At 52.6% G+C, this 18,689-nt stretch overlaps 1 protein-coding gene across 5 annotated transcripts in view; it reads left to right on the forward strand.

The window, feature by feature from the left end:
- The first annotated feature begins 1,481 nt into the window (after positions 1 to 1,481).
- Positions 1,482 to 18,689, forward strand: part of HS1BP3 (HCLS1 binding protein 3) — a 43,047-nt gene continuing 25,839 nt past the window's right edge. For 4 of the 5 annotated variants that reach the window (XM_081254416.1, XM_081254417.1, XM_081254420.1 and 1 more), the window contains exons 1-3: positions 3,507 to 3,607; positions 8,728 to 8,893; positions 17,111 to 17,318. In XM_081254416.1, coding sequence (XP_081110542.1) covers positions 3,576 to 3,607; positions 8,728 to 8,893; positions 17,111 to 17,318 — 406 coding nt within the window. In that variant the 5' untranslated portion in view covers positions 3,507 to 3,575. Of the gene's footprint in view, positions 1,837 to 3,506; positions 3,608 to 8,727; positions 8,894 to 17,110; positions 17,319 to 18,689 lie in introns of those variants that run through there. The other variant, XM_081254418.1, reaches the window with a different exon arrangement.

The following is an 18,689-nucleotide window of genomic DNA, read 5'->3' on the forward strand; positions in this document are numbered from 1 at the left end:
AGGTCTGCTCACCTTCCCACCTCCAGCATCACATGGTCCAAACCGATGTCGGCGGCAGAGCTGGTCGGGCCACTCCGATGTTCGCAGTCCCGCGGTGGCCTCGAGTTGGCCTCAGGGTCCGCGTGAAGCCCTCAGCCTGGCGCACATGATTCTCTATGCCTGTCCTCCCCCTGAGCTCCCTCCCCACGTGTCCCCTGAATTCTCTTTCTTCTTGTTTCCAGGACTTCATACATGATATTCCTTCTCCCTCATCATATTCCTCCTCATCTCTTCAGGTTCACCTTGGACTTTGGCTCCTTTAGAGTGTCCTCTCCGACCCCTACCCCACCCCAGGTCTAAGGGCAAAGAAGCTCGCTGAGGGCAGCCACGGCGCCTTGTTCACTGTAATCTCAGCGCCCAGCACATGGTGTGTGGTCCACAAGTGTCTGTGCGGTGGTGACCGCTTGACTGGCTGGCCCTGCCCAAGGGCTGCGCTGCGCCGGACTCCTGGGGTGCCGAGGCTCACACCCTTTCTGGCTTCTTTGAAGTGGGGCATGTCTAGACACGGGGGCCATCTGCTACCTCAAACTCCGCCCTGCAGACAGACAGACGGGCAGGTGGGCAGGCAGAGCAGACAGCCGACTGGGTGTTCCTGCAGCCCTTTCACTCACTCATCCTTCTGTTCATTATTGCTCATCTTGTCTACAAACAAATTTGAAACGAGCCATTCAAGCATATGAACATATGTATTTATTCAAGAGATAAAGTGGGGAAAGTGATTCATTTTTCAAAACTTTTCACTGTAGGATTTCTTCACGAAAATCTGAGTCAAATGCAGATAATAACAATGCTGCTGGGGCGGTGGGTGGGAAGTCGGGGTCCACAGGGACACCATGCTGCCCCTCCTGTAGGGAACACGGTGCACGTTACCCCAGTCGCGCATCTGATGCCGCTAAGCCCAGCTTCTGCTGTTCCCTGTCAGTGGGGCTCTCATGGACAGAGCACAGAATACCTGTGGCGATTTGCACTTTTCTCCTGACCCTGCTTCCAGACTGAGCTTTTCTCTTTCTGGGCCACTGTGGCAGGTGACACAACCTCCGTTTCTCACCCCATGGACAGTTGAATCTCTGATGAGAGGGTCTATCATGTCTGGCGCGCCTCTACCCCAAGCCTCCTCTGAGGGAAACCGGCCCCTTGACCTCACCGCTCTGGCCCCAGCTGTGGACCCAAAGGCAGTCGTCAGAGGCAGGCCAGGGGCCCCGTCACCTACCAGGCAGTGGCTCCCCAAAGACCCTGAAGAGAGGCTCGGAAAGGGGAAGCCGAGGGAGCAGGTCCGTGGGCGCACCGTGGGAGCACAGGGCTGCAGCGTCCTAGTCACTAAGTGGCCCCAGAGCCTCCACAGGGCCCAGAACACAGGCCCAGCTCCGTAGATAATGTTGAATGAATGAACGAACAATTGAATGAATAAATGAATGGAAAGCCCATGAGGGAGCCAGGAGAGTAGTTTTGTGATGGAGTCTGACTAGTAGCAGAAGCAGAGCAGAGAGACCTGTCCTTTTAGTTGCTAAACATTAGAGCAACACAAACATTCACACTGATTAAATGTCACTATGGGCCAGGCGGAGCTAAGTGGGTTTTTTTTTTTTTGCGGTACGAGGGCCTCTCACTCTTGTGGCCTCTCCCGTTGCGGAGCACAGGCTCCGGACACGCAGGCTCAGCGGCCATGGCTCACAGGCCCAGCCGCTCCGCGGCATGTGGGATCCTCCCGAACCGGGGCACGAACCCGTGTCCCCTGCACCGGCAGGCGGGCTCCAACCACTGCGCCACCAGGGAAGCCCAGAGCTAAGTGTTTTACAGGTAGTTGCAAAGAGCTGGGACATTGGTTGTCAGAGTTCCAGGGCGGTGCAGGTGGGGCAAGGGGCTGGTGTTTTGGGAAAATTTAGTCAAGCAGAAGCCCCACCTCCTCTTGCCAGAGGGCAGGAAGCAGCATGGGTAGCGGGTGTCATTAGGGGGGGAGGACAGGAGGAGTGGGTACCTGGAGTGACGGGTCTGCATGCACAGCGGGGGAGAGGGTTTTTGCAGCTCTCTGAGATGGAAATTTTGGGCAACAAAGACCCTCTCCTTGACCAAACTTCAGGCTCCTCTGAGCCCTCTTCTCAGCTAGGCCTTTGACCTTGGTCCCTGCCCAGTCTTTGGCCGGCCCAGCCCAGTTTTAGCAAGAATCCTGCTAAGTCAGTTTAGAGAGGATCCCCACCCTTGATAACTGATCACCCTTGGTCTCTGATCAAGTTCCTCATCCCCGCCCTTTGATGTCTAAGCTCTTGGCCTGCTTTCAGCAAGAATCCCCCTACCCTTGTCGGCCCCTCCCTGCCCCGTGGCTATCAACCCCAGTGTCTGCTGTATTCAGGGTTGAGCCTGAACTCTCTCCCCGTTGGGTCAGTCCTTTTTTTTTTTTTTTTTTTAATGAGGTAACATTATATTTGTATTTTAAGTGACCAACTTACTTTTTTTTTTTACATCTTTATTGGAGTATAATTGCTTTACAATGGTGTGTTAGTTTCTGCTTTATAACAAAGTGAATCAGTTATACATATACATATGTTCCCATATCTCTTCCCTCTTGTGTGTCCCTCCCTCCCACACTCCCTATCCCACCCCTCTAGGTGGTCACAAAGCACCGAGCTGATCTCCCTGTGATATGCGGCTGCTTCCCACTAGCTCTCTATTTTACATTTGGTAGTGTATATATGTCCATGCTTCTCTCTCACTTCGTCCCAGCTTACCCTTCCCCCTCCCCATATCCTTAACTCCATTCTCTAGTAGGTCTGTGTCTTCAAAAGAGAAAGACAAATACCGTATGCTAACACATATATATGGAATTTAAGAAAAAAAAATGTCATGAAGAACCTAGGGGTAAGACAGGAATAAAGACACAGACCCGTTGGGTCAGTCTTGACCCCTGTTGCCATAGTCTTGAATAAAGTCCTCCTTACTGTTTTAACAAGCGTCAGAACAACATTTCCTTAGTGCTCGAGATGAAAGACACAGAGTTCTCCGAAGCTTTTGTCGGGAAGGCCCTGTAGGCCGTTAAGCCACTGGAAGGCCTCAGGGGTCAGGCTGATGTTTCTTTGGATCACCACCCCTCGCTCCACAGAGGGGTCTGATTTATCTTGTTTTCTGGACTCTCCTAACCTCTCTCCGAGCATCCCTGTGGCCGTGAGCACCGCTGCGTTGTTTCCCCGGCATTCTCCCCAAGGAAGGAGAACTAAATAATTTCAGGAGTGTCTGAACCGGGACACTCTGGGCACTCCTAAGAGTGAAACGGGCGCTGTCACTAACAACGCTGGGACATGAGACCCTAACCTCTGGATGGTTCAGGACACTCGGGCGCGGGGTACGCGCTCAGCTCCGCCGGGGCCCCCAGCAGCGACGAGCCCGCGCAGGGCTCTCAGCCCTGAGTCTCCGCCCAGAGTTCCAGAAAGGCCTGGAAACGCGCGGCCGCGGTGGCCACTAGGCGGCGGGCCAGGGCCCCGGACGCGGCGACGCCGGCGCCCGCGGGTCTCGTGACCGCGCGCCCCACCCGGAGCTTCGCCGTCATGCAGTCCCCGGCGGTGCTCGTCACCTCCAGGTGAGCCAGATCCCGCGCCCGGCGCTGCGTCTCGGGCAACGTGGAGTCGGGTGCCCGGGAGCCGTGGCCCGATGCGCCCGGGGCGGAGGAGCCGGCGGAGGCGGCCGGTCCCGACGATTCCGCCCGCCACCCGGCGTCCCCAGCGCGGCGGCCGTTGACCTGGGCTCGGCCCCTCCACCGCCCAGCGGGAGAGGCGGGCGGCGGCGAGTCCCCTCCCCCCGCCCCCCCCGTTTTACAGATGGGGAAACTGAGGTCCCTAGAGGGTAACGAACTCACCCAAAACCCAGTGGAAGGCCTGGACTGGCTGGTCCCGGCCAGCAGGCAAAGAGAGGGCTCTCCTCCCCCCTTTCCTGTCCACCTGTCTTCCTTTCTTTTCGAAGATCTAGTTATGCATCCTGTCCGCGCTCACCGTGCGCCAGGCCCCGGGCACGGCACTGGGGATGGGGTGAATCAGGCAACGCTCGGCCCTGCAGGGGAAACGGGGATGAACGCAGACCCTCGGGGGACAGATGCTGAATGGGGGGTAGTGGGTTCAGGTTGCCATGGGAACACAGGGCAGGAGGTAACCCCGGCTTCTGGGAGGGGGTGCATGAGGCCCCCCTCCTGCAGGAGGAGTGGAGGTCAATCAGGTGAAGGGAGAGAAGAGGGGGCACTGCTCAACCAGGTAGCTCAGGAAACGTGCAGTTACCGCCAAGGCCTGCGGAGGGTGCCTGGAGGCAGAGGATGCAGGGTGAGCCACCCCACCCTGACCCAGGCCTGGGGGACGCAGTGCAAGACGGATCCTGGAAAGGCTGGGATGGTCATGGTTTGACTCTTTCCCCCTTTCTAACATCTGTCACGTGACTCACTGCAAGTATTGTCATACACTCCACCCTTGTTCCCCCTACCCAGAATCTTGGGCTAAGACATCAGTCTCTTACATAAATGAATGTTATTTTTCCAGCAGTAATCTGAACATCCCTGTGGCTTCAGGTCTAAAAAAGTATGTGTGATTCTTTAAGTGAACCCTGATATCAGAAGCTGCTCGGTCTCTGCATGGTTGCTGGTTGTGTCCTCGCTGGCAGGTTTCCCCAGGGCCGCATGAATCACCTCCTCTCCCTGAGCCTCAGTGTCCTTTTCTGCAAAAAGGAGCTTTGAGGTTGGCAGGTGTGAGCAGGGCCAGCAGCAGACCAGTGGGGGTGTGACCTTGGTGCTGGGAGCCTGGGAAGGGCGTGGGTGGCTTCCCTCACTGCCACACCTGGGCAGGGCTTCTTAACAGATGCGGGTGCTGGCGGTGAAGGCCAGGAGAGTGGTTCTAGGATACAGTAGTGAACAGCACAAAGTCCCTCTCGTGAGCTTTCTTGGGGCCGACGGACAATACGTAAATATATGGTGTGTCAGGGATGATAACTGGTATGAAGGAAAATAAAGTGGTAGGGAAATAGGATGCTAGGAGGAGTGAATGCTGTTTTATGGGGTGTGGTCCAGGAGTGTCTTTCTGACAGAGAGTGGCAGTTGGGCAGACTCCTGACAAACGCAAGAGAAATCTTGAGAAAGAGTGTACCAGGCAGAGGGGACAGCAGGAGCCAATGTCCTGGGGCAGAGAGGTGCTTGGGCACCAGCGAGGAGGCCAGGGTGGCTGGAGTGCCGTGAACCGTGGAGAGCGTTAGGTGATGTGGTGCAGAGCTGGGGGCTTGGAGGCAGGGGACAGTCGGGACAGGCCTCCCAGGCTGAGGTGAGGCTCTGGGCGAGGTGGGACCTGGCTTGGATTTCACAAAGGTCATTTGGCCACTGTGTTGAGCAGAAGGTAGGTGAGCAGGGTGCAGCAAGGAGACTGTTCTGGCAGTGATCCACGTGAGAGCTGATGGTGGCAGAGGGGGTGTGAAATGTTTGGGCTCTGGCTGTATTTTGACGGTACAGTTTTCAGGGTTTGCTGATGATTAGACGTGGGCCGCGAGAACAGGAAAGAGGCATCAAGACTGACCCGTAAGACCTGCCCTGAGTTCCTGAAAGAGGGAGGTTGCAATGGACCGAGTCGGGAGACTATGGAGGGAGCAGGTGTAGGAACGTGAGAATCACCATATGTCTGGACACGTTCATGAAGAAGCTTGTTGGGCTTCCCTGGTGGCGCAGTGGTTGAGAGTCCGCCTGCCGATGCAGGGGACACGGGTTCGTGCCCCGGTCTGGGAAGATCCCACATGCCGCGGAGCGGCTGGGCCCGTGAGACATGGCCGCTGAGCCTGCGCGTCTGGAGCCTGTGCTCCACAACGGGAGAGGCCACAGCAGTGAGAGGCCCGCGTACCGCAAAAAAAAAAAAAAAAAAAGCTTGTTGACAGCCAGGTGGAGATGTCGGGCAGGCAGCTGGGAGAAGGAGTGTGACCTTGAGGGGAGAGTCCAGAGCAGAAAGAGGAACGGAGGACCATCCAGGGAAGCTGAGCAGGAATGGCCAGGGAGGGCAGAGAACAGAGGGAGAATGGGGGTCCCGGGAGCAATGAAGACAGAGCTTCAAGGAGCAGAGAGGGACTGTCAGGTGCCCCTGGAGTAAGAGGAGAGGGAGAATTAACCTTAGGGTTTAACCACGTGGACCAGTATCAGCATCACATGACAGTTGTTAGAAATGCAGATTCTCAGGCCCTGCCCCCGACCTGCTGGATCAGAATCTGCACATTGACAAGATCTCCAGGCAACCTGGATGCACTTTACAGTTTGAGAAGTTTGGTCTGGGGCATAGGTGGGCAAACTACACCCATGCGCCAAATCCTGCCCACCACTTACTTTTGTAATAAAGTTTATGTACTGTCTTCAGCTGCTTTCGCTCTACAATGGCTGAGTTGAGTAGTTGTAATAGAGACCCTATGGCCCGCAATTACCCTCTGGCCCTTTACAGGAAAAGTTTCCTTGGGGGCCTAGGCGAGTGGGAGAGAGATTAGGCCCAGGTGACTTGTTAACCTGAAGGTTGATTCAGCACCCTGGATCTGCCGCTCTCACAAGTTCCCAGGTGATGCTGATGCTGCAGGGGACACACTTTGAGACCCCCAGGTCGAGACCAAGGTGGGGTTGCCAGGCCCCACGCTGGAGCTTGCAGGTTGTGGCCGTGAATTTCAGGTGGGACCAGTCAGCACGTCTGTGCATTTATCCCAGTGACGTGCAGCTGCTGGACACAGGTGTGAGGGACGCGGAGAACTGGAGGGTTTAGGGGCGAGGGCAGGGGAGCTGAGGCCAAGGGCGTGATCCCAGCAGCGGGGCGGCGCGACAGGTGGGGGACAGTGGAAAGGGGGAGGGGTCACGGAAGCCGGTCCCGGAGGAGCAAGCTGGGCTGATAGGAGGCGCCAGTCAGCGGGGAGGGGGGCGGCAGCCTGGAGTGAACCCTGACTCCACCTCTGACCTGCTGGGCCCAAGCACAGGTGACTCCCCTATTGTGTCTGTTTCTCTGACTTTATTTTTTTTTAATTTTATTTATTTATTTATTTTTTTGCGGTACGTGGGCCTCTCACTGTTGTGACCTCTCCTGTTGCGGAGCACAGGCTCCGGACGCGCAGGCCCAGCAGCCATGGCTCATGGGCCCAGCTGCTCCGCGGCATGTGGGATCTTCCCAGACCGGGGCACGAACCCGTGTCCCCTGCATCGGCAGGCGGACGCTCAACCACCACGCCACCAGGGAAGCCCTGTTTCTCTGACTTTAAGTGGGTCTGAGTGGTAGTGACCCTCGGTAGGGCTGAGGGAGGCGGGAGTGTCTTAGACAGGCAGGTGCTTAGAACAGAGCCCGTGGTGGCGCAGCCGCTTCACGCCCGCCTCTCGACTTCAGTCCCCTCCGCTCTCCTGCGCTCCTAATGGTAACACGATGCACAGCGCCAGCGGGGCTGTACCTGGTGCAGGGCCAGGGACGCTCATTTGGTTACTGGCCAAAGGAAAAGAGGGCTGATTGGTGTTTTTCCGTCCCGCCCATATGTTGGGTTCATTCAACACCTGCCTGAAGGCAGGTTTGCCCGGGTCTTTCTAAGTAATTCATGCTCATTTTCGCATGCCTTACACCCTGTGAAAATGTTTGTGTGTGTAGGGGTTTGAATGCTTAGTAGTATGTGGCTACGTGGTGGGCTGTCCTCCCAGTTGGTGACAAATGGCATCATGGTGACAGTGTCACATGCTTGGTGTGGAAGGGGGAGGAGTCTGTGTGGAAGGAGTGCTGGGGGCAGGGTGTCATCTGATGGATTGGGAGGTAGTTGCAGAGAGGGAAAGGGCCTTGCCCCAGACACAGTCTTAGCGCCAGTAGCCCCACCCCTCGGGCCCTCCCCTTTCCTATCTTCTGAAAGTCCCGCCCGGCACATAGTAGGTCTCGACCCTGATAACTGTATGCTGGGCATATCCTGTCATAGGTGCTTGTGTGATGTATGTTTGTGTGCGTGGGTCTCCATTATACCCTTACATAGAATGAGGAATACATTTAACCTTTTTTCTCACCTCGGAGGAAACATTTCATAACTTCTTTGCTCATCATGTGATTCATTACGTTTGTATAGCATTTAAAAATCCTTCAAGAGCTGTAATGTTTTGCTGAGTATCCTCTCAAAGCCTCATACAGCAGGCCTTATCAGTGCCTTGCAGAGGCCCCAGGACAAATGATGGCCTGGTATCCAGTGCCCTTTCCATCTTCCCCCAGCTGGGCAGGTTCTGTAGCTGCTCTCTGGTTAGCGGAAGAGATGCGTTGCTCTCTCTGGATTCCTGGTGTGGTTTCATTCCTGCATTGTGTGCCCAAAGCCAGGCACTTCCCTTGGTTTGAATAGAACCCCTGGAATGCCATCCCCACAAACCCTGCAGGAGCTCTTGTGCTGGGTTTGTGTCAGACACCTAGCTGTTTGTGATTTTCCATGAGCTCCACCTTCTCTGCTGTCACCTGTTTTCCTTCTGGGGACAGCCCATTGTTCCTGAGTGACCCAAAGGCAGGGCCCAGGCTTGGGGCCTGGGAAGCCAGGCTTTATGAGGGCCTGGCCCGCGGCGGGGTGGGTAGCCGGGACCACAGAGAACGGCCAGTGGAGCAGCCTTGCACCCAGGCCTGCTGGGCCACCTGAGGTCTGGCCTGCATTTCGCTCAAGAAGCCTGCTGACTTGAACCTGAGCTTCTTTTGCCTTCTTTCCCTTTGGCAGGCGAGTTCAGAATGTCCACACAGGCCTGGACCTGACCGTGCCCCAGCACCAGGAGGTACGGGGCAAGATGATGTCAGGGCATGTGGAGTACCAGATCCTGGTGGTAACCCGGCTGGCTGCATTCAAGTCAGCCAAACACAGGCCTGAGGATGTCGTCCAGTTCTTGGTGAGCTGGGGGCTCTGCCAGGATGCTCCCGAGGGTGCCCAGGGTCCGGGGTCCAGCTGGGCAGACACACCTGCTGCCAGGGTGCAAGTAGCATCGGGGTGCGAGCAGTGCTCTAGCCAACGCTCACTCGGCCTGACAGTGCCAGAGTGTTTTGGTGGTAAGGACACCGGTGAACCAGATGCTTACAGTCTGTGGGGAGACAGACCTGTAAAGAGATAGGAGCCCAAGGGGAGGGGAGGACTGTTGTAGTGTAGAGAAGGGGCACCTAACCCATCCTAGGGAAAGTGTTCTGGAAGAGGTCAGGGCTGAGCTGTGTTTTGAAGAGCAGGTGGAGACGTCAGCATCACTGCACATGAGACCCTCCCCTTGTCACCCCCGCTTCAGTCTACAGCCAGTGAAACATCCCAAACGGTCTCGCACATCTGTCCATCTAGAGGTGGGCGGACTGGAACATACAACAGAGGCGGAACTGAGGGAACAGTGGAGGTGGTGTGTGCAGTCCCAGATCCCCAGCCCCGGAGGCCGAGCCCGCGGCCCCAGAGAACCCAGCCGCCTCAGGGAGGCGGCACGCACAACACCAGCCTCCGGGCCTCAGCCGCGCCTGCAGCCACAGGGGACTGGGCAGCGAGGCCTGCAACACCGTCCCTCCAGTTGTAGAGCTGCCCACAAGTCTGGCCCCTTCTCCCCGACCCACAGTGGCGGCATCCCTAAACCTGACAACCCCAGACACGGCAGAGGTGCCCGAGACCCCAGCTCCACCGCATCCAGTGGAAGCAGAGCCTGTGACTCAAGATCCTGGACACAGCAGAAGTGCCCACCACCCCGCTGACCCAGGCAGCAACAACAGTGACAGCAGCAACCATGAAGGCACAAGCAGTGACAATGCGGGCACCAGGCAACACCTCTGACAAGGACAGTGGAGGCTGGAAACTGCTAATCCTCTAATATAACCAGAGGCAGCTCAGGTAAGAGAAACCAAAAACTTGTGCTGTAGCGCCACCTAAGGGAAAAGAAAAGAAAAGAAAACAAAAGCCTCTAACCTGTTGAATAGTTGGAATCAAGTTTAAAAAAACAAAAAGCTTTACCTAAAGAAGAAAGGTGTTTGCTGCTTCATATGTACCAGCAGAGGAACAACTCATCTCAAGCACCATAAAGAACCACAGTAACACTGTATCACAAAAATAAAATGGTGATTCTCCAGAAACCAGATTTAAAGTCATAGAACAGTGCAATCTGATAGAGAATTCAAAATAACTGTCAAGAAGAAGCTCAACAGGCTATAAGAAAAATCAGAAAGGCGGTTCAGTGAACGTCAGGGATGAAATTAATGAACAGAAGAAATACTTTACCAAACAGACTGGAACTCTAAAAAAGAACCAAACAAATTCTATATCTGAAGAACTCAGTAAGCAAGATGAAGAGTGCATCAGAAAGGATTGGTAATAGAGCAGACCATATGGAAGAGAGAATTAGCCAGTTCAAAGATAGAAATCTAGAAATGATACAGTTAGAAGAGGAGAGAAAATTAAGATCCAAAAAAAAAAAGAGAGAGAAAAAATTCTACGAGAATTATCAAAGTCTTTTAGGAAGGGCAACATTAGGATAATGGGTATCCCAGAAGCAGGAGAGAGAGAGAGAGAGATTCAACACCCATTTATAAAAACTTTCAATAAAATGAGTATAGAAGGAATGTACCTCAGCATTAATAAAGGCCATATATTGACAAACCTACAGCTATCCCTGTAGGGTCAAGAAGAAGACAAGAATTCTCACTCTCGCCACTCTTTTTTTTTTTCTGCCCCTTGTTTTCCCTTCCTCCCTCCAGCCCACCAGGCTCCACTCACTTTCCACTCTTATTCAACATAGTATTGGAAGTCCTAGCCACAGCAGTTAGGGAAGAAAAAGAAATAAAAGCCATGCAAATTGGAAAAGAAAAAAGTAAAGCTTTCACTGTTTGTGAATGACATGATTTTACATATAGAAAACCCTAAAGATGCCACCAAAAACTATTAGAACTAATAAATGAATACAGTAAAGTTGCAGGGCACAAAATCAACACACAAAAATCTGTTGTGGACTTCCCTGGTGGCGCAGTGGTTAAGAATCCGCCTGCCAATGCAGGGGACACAGGTTCAAGCCCTGGTCTGGGAAGATCCCACATGCCGCAGAGCAACTAAGCCCGTGAGCCACAACTACTGAGCCCATGAGCCACAACTACTGAGCCCGTGAGCCACAACTACTGAGCCAGCGTGCCACAACTACTGAAGCCCATGCGCCTAGAGCCCACGCTCTGCAACAAGAGAAGCCACCGCAGTGAGAAGCCCATGCACCGCAACGGAGAGTAGCCCCTGTTCGCCGCAACTACAGAAAGCCCGTGTGCAGCAACGAAGACCCAACGCAGCCAAAAATAAATAGATAAATAAGTTTATTTTTTAAAAAAAGTCAGTTGTGCTTCTATGTGCTGACAATGAGTGAGCAGAAAGAGAGTTAAGAAAACAATCCCATTTACAGCCACCACAGCAACAACAAATGCCCATAAATAAATTTAACCAAGTACACTGAAAACGATAAGACATCGTTGAAAGAAATTGAAGAAGACACAAACAAATGGAAAGATATTCCATGCTCATGGATTGGAAAAATTAACATTGTTAAAATGTCCATATTACCTAAAGCAATCAACAGATTCAGTGCAATCTCTATCAAAATCCCAAGGACATTTTTCACAGAAATAGAACCAAAAAATCTAAAATTTATATGGAGCCACAAAAGACCCTGAATAGTCAAAGAAATCTTTTTTCTTGGGAAAAAAGAACAAAGCTGGAGGTATCACACTCCCTGATTTTAAACTGTATTACAAAGCTGTAGTAATCAAAACACCATGGTGTTGACAGAAAAACAAATACATAGATCAATGGAACAGAATTGAGAGCCCAGAAATAAATCCATACAAATGGACAATTAATTTATGACAAAAGGAGCAGAGAACATACAATGAAGAAAGGAGAGTCTCTTCAATAAATGGTTTTGGGTAAACTGAACAGCCACATGCAAAAAATGAAACTAGACCACTATCTCACACCATACATAAAAATCAACTCAAAATTAATTAAAGACTTGAATGTAAGACCCAAACCATAAACTCTCAGAAGAAAACATAGGCAGGATTAGCTTTGACACCAGTCTTAGCAATATCTTTCTGTATATGTCTCCTCAATCACGGAAAACAAAAAGCAAAAATAACCAAATGGGACTACAGCAAACTAAAAAGCTTCTTCACAGCAAAGGGAGCCATCAACAAAGCAAAAACACAAGCTTCCTAATGGGAGAAGATAAAACTCATATACCTGATATTACGCATTTTAATAGTATCCAAAATATGTAAAGGACTCATAGAATTCAACAACAAAAAACCAAACAGTCCAAGTTAAAAATGGGCAGAGGAGCTGAATAGACATTTTTACAAAGAAGACATACAGATGGCCAACAGGCACATGAAAAGATGCTCAGCATCACTAATTATTAGGGAAATGCCAGAGTTAGCTATTGCTTCACTCCCGTTAGAATGGCTATTATCAAAAAGGCAAGAAATGACAAATGTTGATGAGGGTGTGGAGAAAAGGGGACCCTCCTACACCGTTAGTGGGAATGTAAATTGGTGCAGCCACTATGGAAAATAGTATGGAGAGTCCTTAAAAATAGGGAGTTCCCTGGCGGTCAAGTGGTTAGGACTCCACGCTTTCGCTGCCAAGGGCCCGGGTTCAATCCCTGGTTGGGGAACTAAGATCCCACAAGCCGCATGGCATGGCTAAAAATAAATAAATAAAAACAGAACTGCCACAGATCATCCAGCAATTTCACTTCTGGATATTTATCCAAAGAATACAAAAACACTAATTTGAAAAGATATATGCAGTCCTATGTTCATGGCAGCACTGTTTACAATAGCCAAGACATGGAAACAACCATCAGTGGATGAAAGGATAAAGAAGTTGTGGTCCTTATATGCAGTGGAATACTACTCAGCCATAAAAAGATGAAATCTTGCTATTTGCAGCAACACAGATGGACCTTGAGGGTATCCTATTAAGTCACAGAGAAAGACAAATACCGTATGATTTCACTCATGTGTGGAATATAAAAAATAAAAATAAAATGTGAGCAAACCAAACAAAACCACGTAGATACAGAGAACAGAGCGGCGGTTACCAGAGGGGAAGGGAGAGGGGAGGGTGAAATGGGTAAAGGGGATCAACTGTATGGTGATGGATAGAAACTAAACCTTTGGAGGTAAGCACACCATAGCCTATACAGAAGTAGAAATGTAACGTTGTACACATGCAACTTGTATAATGTTATAAATCAGTGTCACTGCAATAGAAAAAAAAAACTTTAACGAGCAGACGGAGCTAAGAAGAGCAGAAGGGGAGAAGGGTGCCCCAGGCAGAAGGCACAGCCTGAGCAAAGGCACAGAGGCTAGAAACGGTATCGTGTGGGGAGCTGGGAGCAGCCGAGTATCGTCCTGGATGAAGTGGGAGAAGAGGAGGGTGATGACGGGCAGCACCAGGTCGTAGAGGGCGTGCAGGGAGCCCGACCTGTCTGGCAGTCAGGCAGGAGCTTTAAGCAGTGGAATGACAGGGTCCTGTTGTCTCTCACTGCCTGTCTGGTGGAGAGTGGAGTTGGATTGGAAGGAACAAGGCAGAGGACAGGGAGCCCGGTGAGGAGGCTGGCAGAGTAACGGGCCGGGGGCAGGCCAGCGGTGGGTGGTACAGGAGGGAGGGAGAGAGTTGGAAGTATTTCCAAGGTGACATGCACTTAATTAACTGGCTGATTGTTCCTACCCACTGAGATAAAGGGCTCCAGCGGAGGGGCAGGTGGCAGGAGGACGTTTCCAGTGTGAAGTGTTTGCCTGATGGATACATGAGGCTGGGGGCCGGGTCAGGCCCAAGGGGCTGCTTTGGGCGGTGTCAGCTTGCAGGTGATGCTGAAAGGCTGGGAGCAGATGAAGTTGCCCAGAGAGTGGATGTGGGCGTGGAGGTTCTGGCTGAGGAGGAAAGCCTGGGGACGCTAGCACCTGGCAACAGTCAGGGAGGGGAAGCCGAGGCCGAGGGAAGAGAGGGGGCTCAGGGGCTTGAGAATTTCAGGAAGGGGCAAGATCACAAACTCACTCGTTTAGTATTTACCTTTGGCTTCTTGTAAAAAGGTCCGGAGACGTGCCCAGGAGAGACGGGCCACAGGATTGTGAGAGAAAGTTAAAATGAGCAAGGGTCCTGCGGGTCAGAGCAGAGCAACCGGCTGGTTTGTTCTGAGTCTCCTGGCAGCCAAGACAGAAAGGCAAAGAGCGAGTTACCGGGCCTGGGGACCTATCAGAAGAGACACAAGATTCTTTTTTTTTTTTTTAATTTCTGTTATAATTTCTAATATGGGAAATAGCAATAACTACAGCTCACATAAAAGTTCTTTGGGGTCTTCAATAAATTTTTAATGGGATCTTGATACTAAAATGTTTAAGGTCAGCTGGATGAGATAAATCCCCATTAAAAAAGAGAAAGTGAAATCCCATTATCAGAAGAGAATAAGAAGGATGGAGTTAAAATTGAAATGAACAAGTCAATGTTGTAGTTAAAGGAAGAGAGAATTCAGAAAGAAAAAAAAAGATATTTTTAGTAAGATTAAGAAAATACATAATGTTTTAGGCAAAAGATCCATATGGCTATGCACACTTTTAACTTCATCAAACAAGGCCAACTGTTTTCCAGAGATCACTACCAGCTAGCAGATAGTGTAATGCCCCTGTTTCATATGCTCATTTATACTTGGTATTGTCTGACATTTTGATTTTGTGAATCTTGTATTGATAGGTGTTAGCCTGCATTTCCTTGATTACTAATGTGGTTGAATATCTTTTCAAATGTTTGTGAAACATTGTTTCTTCTGTGGAATTCCTTTTGAACCATTGGCTGTCTTTTTCTTACTATGTATATGAATTCTTTATATATTCTTTATATTTATTGCATGACAAATATCCTTTTCCAGTTTGGAGACACCAGCTTCTAAGGGATAAAAGTTTATGGCACAGTTCTTTCATTAAGAGACATTCAACATGTCCTGGAAAGTGTCTAAAAGAGTGTGATGTTTTTCGTTTGCTTCTTGGACAGACTCTTGTTGAGAACCAAGGTGTAATGTAATGGCAGGTGATGGTTCCGGGTCTGCTTTGTTCTAATGGGTGATTTGCAGCTCCTGGTAATCTGACTTGACCCAGATGGAGCTCAACGCACCCATGTTTTTCAGGGACAGGAGCAAAGAGGAAAATATCTGAGACCCAAGTCTGTGGGCGAGACAGAGAGGCAGCACTCGGGGGCCCTTGATAAGGTGCTGGCCGGCCTTATGAACGAGGGTGTGTGGGGACTTCTTTGACACCTCCACGTGCCACACCAGTGCCACTTTCTCCTGACCAGTGACCCCCTTGCCTTGCCCTGCGGGTAGCTGTGTGCACAGGTGCCTGTGCGTGGAGGTTCTTCCCAAACATTTTGAACCACCTGCGAGGGCAACGAACGCGTTGACTCCCTGTGAGGTCTAGGGGTGTAACCCCACACCTGAACTTTCTTTGAAGTTTCACGATTTAGCTTTAAAAAACGAATGAGCATTTTGCGTTCTACTCCTCAAAAGGAGTAGAAGCCCGTGCTTTGGAACACTGGTGAATGTGGGCCCTGCGTGGGGTGGCACCCAAGACTTGAAGCTCCCCGGCTGCCTATGCTGCCGGTGCCCTGGAGACCCACAGCTCCCAGAAGCGGGGTCCTGGTGGGTCTGGTGGCCAGGCCTGCATGGAGCAGTCAGGCCAGCAGAGGGCGCTCCGCCCCCACCTGGTGGAGTCTGGGGTTCTCGGGACGCTCTTACCTTTCCTTGAGAGCTGTTCTCAGGAAAGCTCCCGAGCCAGGCTCTGTGTTGACAACTGCAGGCCACAGTCCCCTGTCCCAGATAACTCCCCAGGGGGGGTTCCTGAAGTCCCCCAGTGCCCCACCCACCTGCCAGCATCTGGAACCCGCACGGGCTGGCTGGGGGCTCTGAGGATGATGCAGGTTAGCCGGGGCCGCATGCTCCAGCAGAGCTGTGCGATGGGACTGCCAGGTGTCCCTTGTCGGAACGCATCCAGACGCCTCACAGCCCATCAGCTACACCAGTGCTTCAGTGGTGTGCTGTGGGCATGGCCCTGGCTTGGGAGAAGTGGGAATATCTGTCTTCATCATCGATGCTCCCACGGAAGAGTTAGGGAGACTGGACAGTCATGCGGGGAGAGCACAGAGGAGTCTAAGACGAGGGAGGATGCTGGGCTGTAGGTGGGGCGTGACGTGGCGTGAGTGACTCTTCTCTGAGCGCCTGTGTTGGCTTATACAGACCACAGTGATGGCATCGGCCCGCTGTGCTACCGCTGCTCCCTTAACTGGAACCCTGGAGCCTCGGGGGCAGAGACCACACTGAGTGCCCATGCAGAGTAAGCGCACAGCAAGCGCTTGATAGTGAGTGGACGAGCCCTAAGCTGCGGCGGGAGTTCTGGGGAAAGATAGAGTGGCCGTAGCAGTCAGCTCTCAGCTCTGCAGGAAGCCAGGTGCCCCAGGATGACTCTGACGGCCGAGGACCACCTTCCAGCGGACCCCCTGGTCTGCTTCCCCAGGGTCCTGGCTGGCACCAGGGCCAGAAACCAGCTTTGCAGTGTCTGGTTCTCCACCACCTGAGCACTGTAAGGTGTGGCCTTGTCAGAGGCAGCTGCTAGTTCACAGGATAATGACCCTGCAAGACGTTGACCCGTTGTCTCAGGAAGGTGACCTAACAGGGGCCAGACCATGAGGTCACCCTGCTGATGCACTGAAGGCCCAGAATGGAGGTATAAGTCACGGTCACCTGCAGGCCAGGTCTCTGTATCAACTGTCTCTACCCAGACCTGTGATGGTGCCTGGAACCCGCCATGATTGCATCTTTCCTTTGGGCCGCTAGGACTTTCAGGATTAGCACCCAGCGTTGACCAGGAGGCTTAGGAAGTGGAGCCTGAGGCAGGGAGCTGGGCGGAGGGTCCAGAGGGAGGCACAGCTTCCTGGGGCCAGTCCTAGGGGAGGACTCTCCCAAGAGCCCGGCGCCCTTGGGACCTCTGTTGGGGCCGGAGGAGCAGCCTTCTCTCCTTCCCCTCTTCACTCAGGAAACCACGTGCTCCTCTCATTCCAGGTCTCCAGAAAGTACAGTGATATCGAGGAGTTCTACCAGAAACTCAGCAGTCGCTATCCAGCGGCCAGCCTTCCCCCGCTCCCCAGGAAGGTGCTGTTTGTTGGGGAGTGCGACATCCGGGAGAGGAGAGCCATGTTCGATGAGATCCTGCGCTGCGTCTCGAAGGATGCTGAGTTGGCAGGCAGCCCTGAGCTGCTAGAATTCTTAGGTACGGGAGGCTCTGTCCCAAATTCCTGAGGTCTCCGCTGGCCCAGAACTAGACCTCCCTGCCCTGGCTTGGCGGGAGCGGGGTCCACAGTACCCCCTGCAGCCCGGAAGCTTCAGCCAGGCTGTTGAGGCCCACGGGCCTTACTGCCGTGCTTGGGCCAGGGTGGTGGGTGGGAGAGGCCTGGGACCCAGCCCTGGAGGACTGACCATCTGGGTGCTGGATGGGGCTCACCCAGGGCCCTTCTCTGTACTCTGACCCCACCCACTCCCCTCCTGGCCAGCCCCCTCCAGAGCTCCCCCCACCCGTACACACGCCTCCGCCTCCCACCAGCCAGGCCTGGGGGCCTGCAAAGTCCGGAGAAGGCTGTGCTCCCACAGCCAGGCTGGTGCCCTGGCCCCTGGGGACACCTCACTCAGCTGGTACCCCTCACTGAGAGGTTCTGTGCATGGCTCCAGGCAGCCCTCCCACCCAGCGATGGGAGCCTCGAGCTCTCACAGTCCAGGTCCCACAACCTCCTGTCTTCCCGCTAGTCCTGTCTGTCGGATGGGAGTAGCCTGGCTAACAGGCGCTTATGAGAGTCACGTGTGGTAACACACGCAGAGTGCCCAGAGCAGAGCTCGCCACACAGGAGGCACTGTAGAAGTGATGGCTAACGTCTCACCCCCACTCACACCTACTGGACTCAGAAGGCTCTGGGCGCGTCCCCGTCCTGCACCAACACCCCGGGGCAGGGGGAGCGTGGGGAGGGCTCCCATGCGGGGGTGCGGGGCACTCACCCCATTTAACTCTTTTCCCGAGTACCGTGAATCTCCTAGTTTCCCAAGACGGGAATTTTTCAAAAGAAAATTAACAGGAAATAAACCAATTTTGAAAAAAAACAAGGTGGGGAAATAAAAGCGGAACGGGTGAATGCACAGAAAGCCGAGCCTGGGTTAAGACTGCAGCACCGGTTTTCTTCTCTACTTTCCCACGCCCCCCACAAGGGTCTTCGGGCTGGGGTCTCTCCAGCCCTCCTGTTTACTGAGGTCACAGCCCTCCGCCCTTTGCCTCTCTCTGGGTCTGCGTTGATTGTAGGAAGGGGGCCCCAGCCTATCCGTAGCTGGAAGAAACTCCCCATCTCCTGGCCCTCTCTGTTACGGGGAAGCAGGATAGGAGGGTCTGACTTTCCTAGCCTCTCCGTTCCTCAGTTTCCTTATTTGTAAAATGGAGGTACAGATAGGATCTCTCACGTGGGATTTTTGCAATATTTAAATGAATCTGTACCAGTAAAAATTTTTATTACATGATGCTTATTCCATGAAATTGAAGGTTCATGAGGTTTTGAATGGGATTTTTACATTTGTCCTAATAAAATAACAAAGCATAATATAA

Source organism: Mesoplodon bidens (genome assembly GCF_964165515.1).
Source record: "Mesoplodon bidens genome assembly, chromosome: 14".
NCBI lineage: Eukaryota > Metazoa > Chordata > Mammalia > Artiodactyla > Ziphiidae > Mesoplodon > Mesoplodon bidens.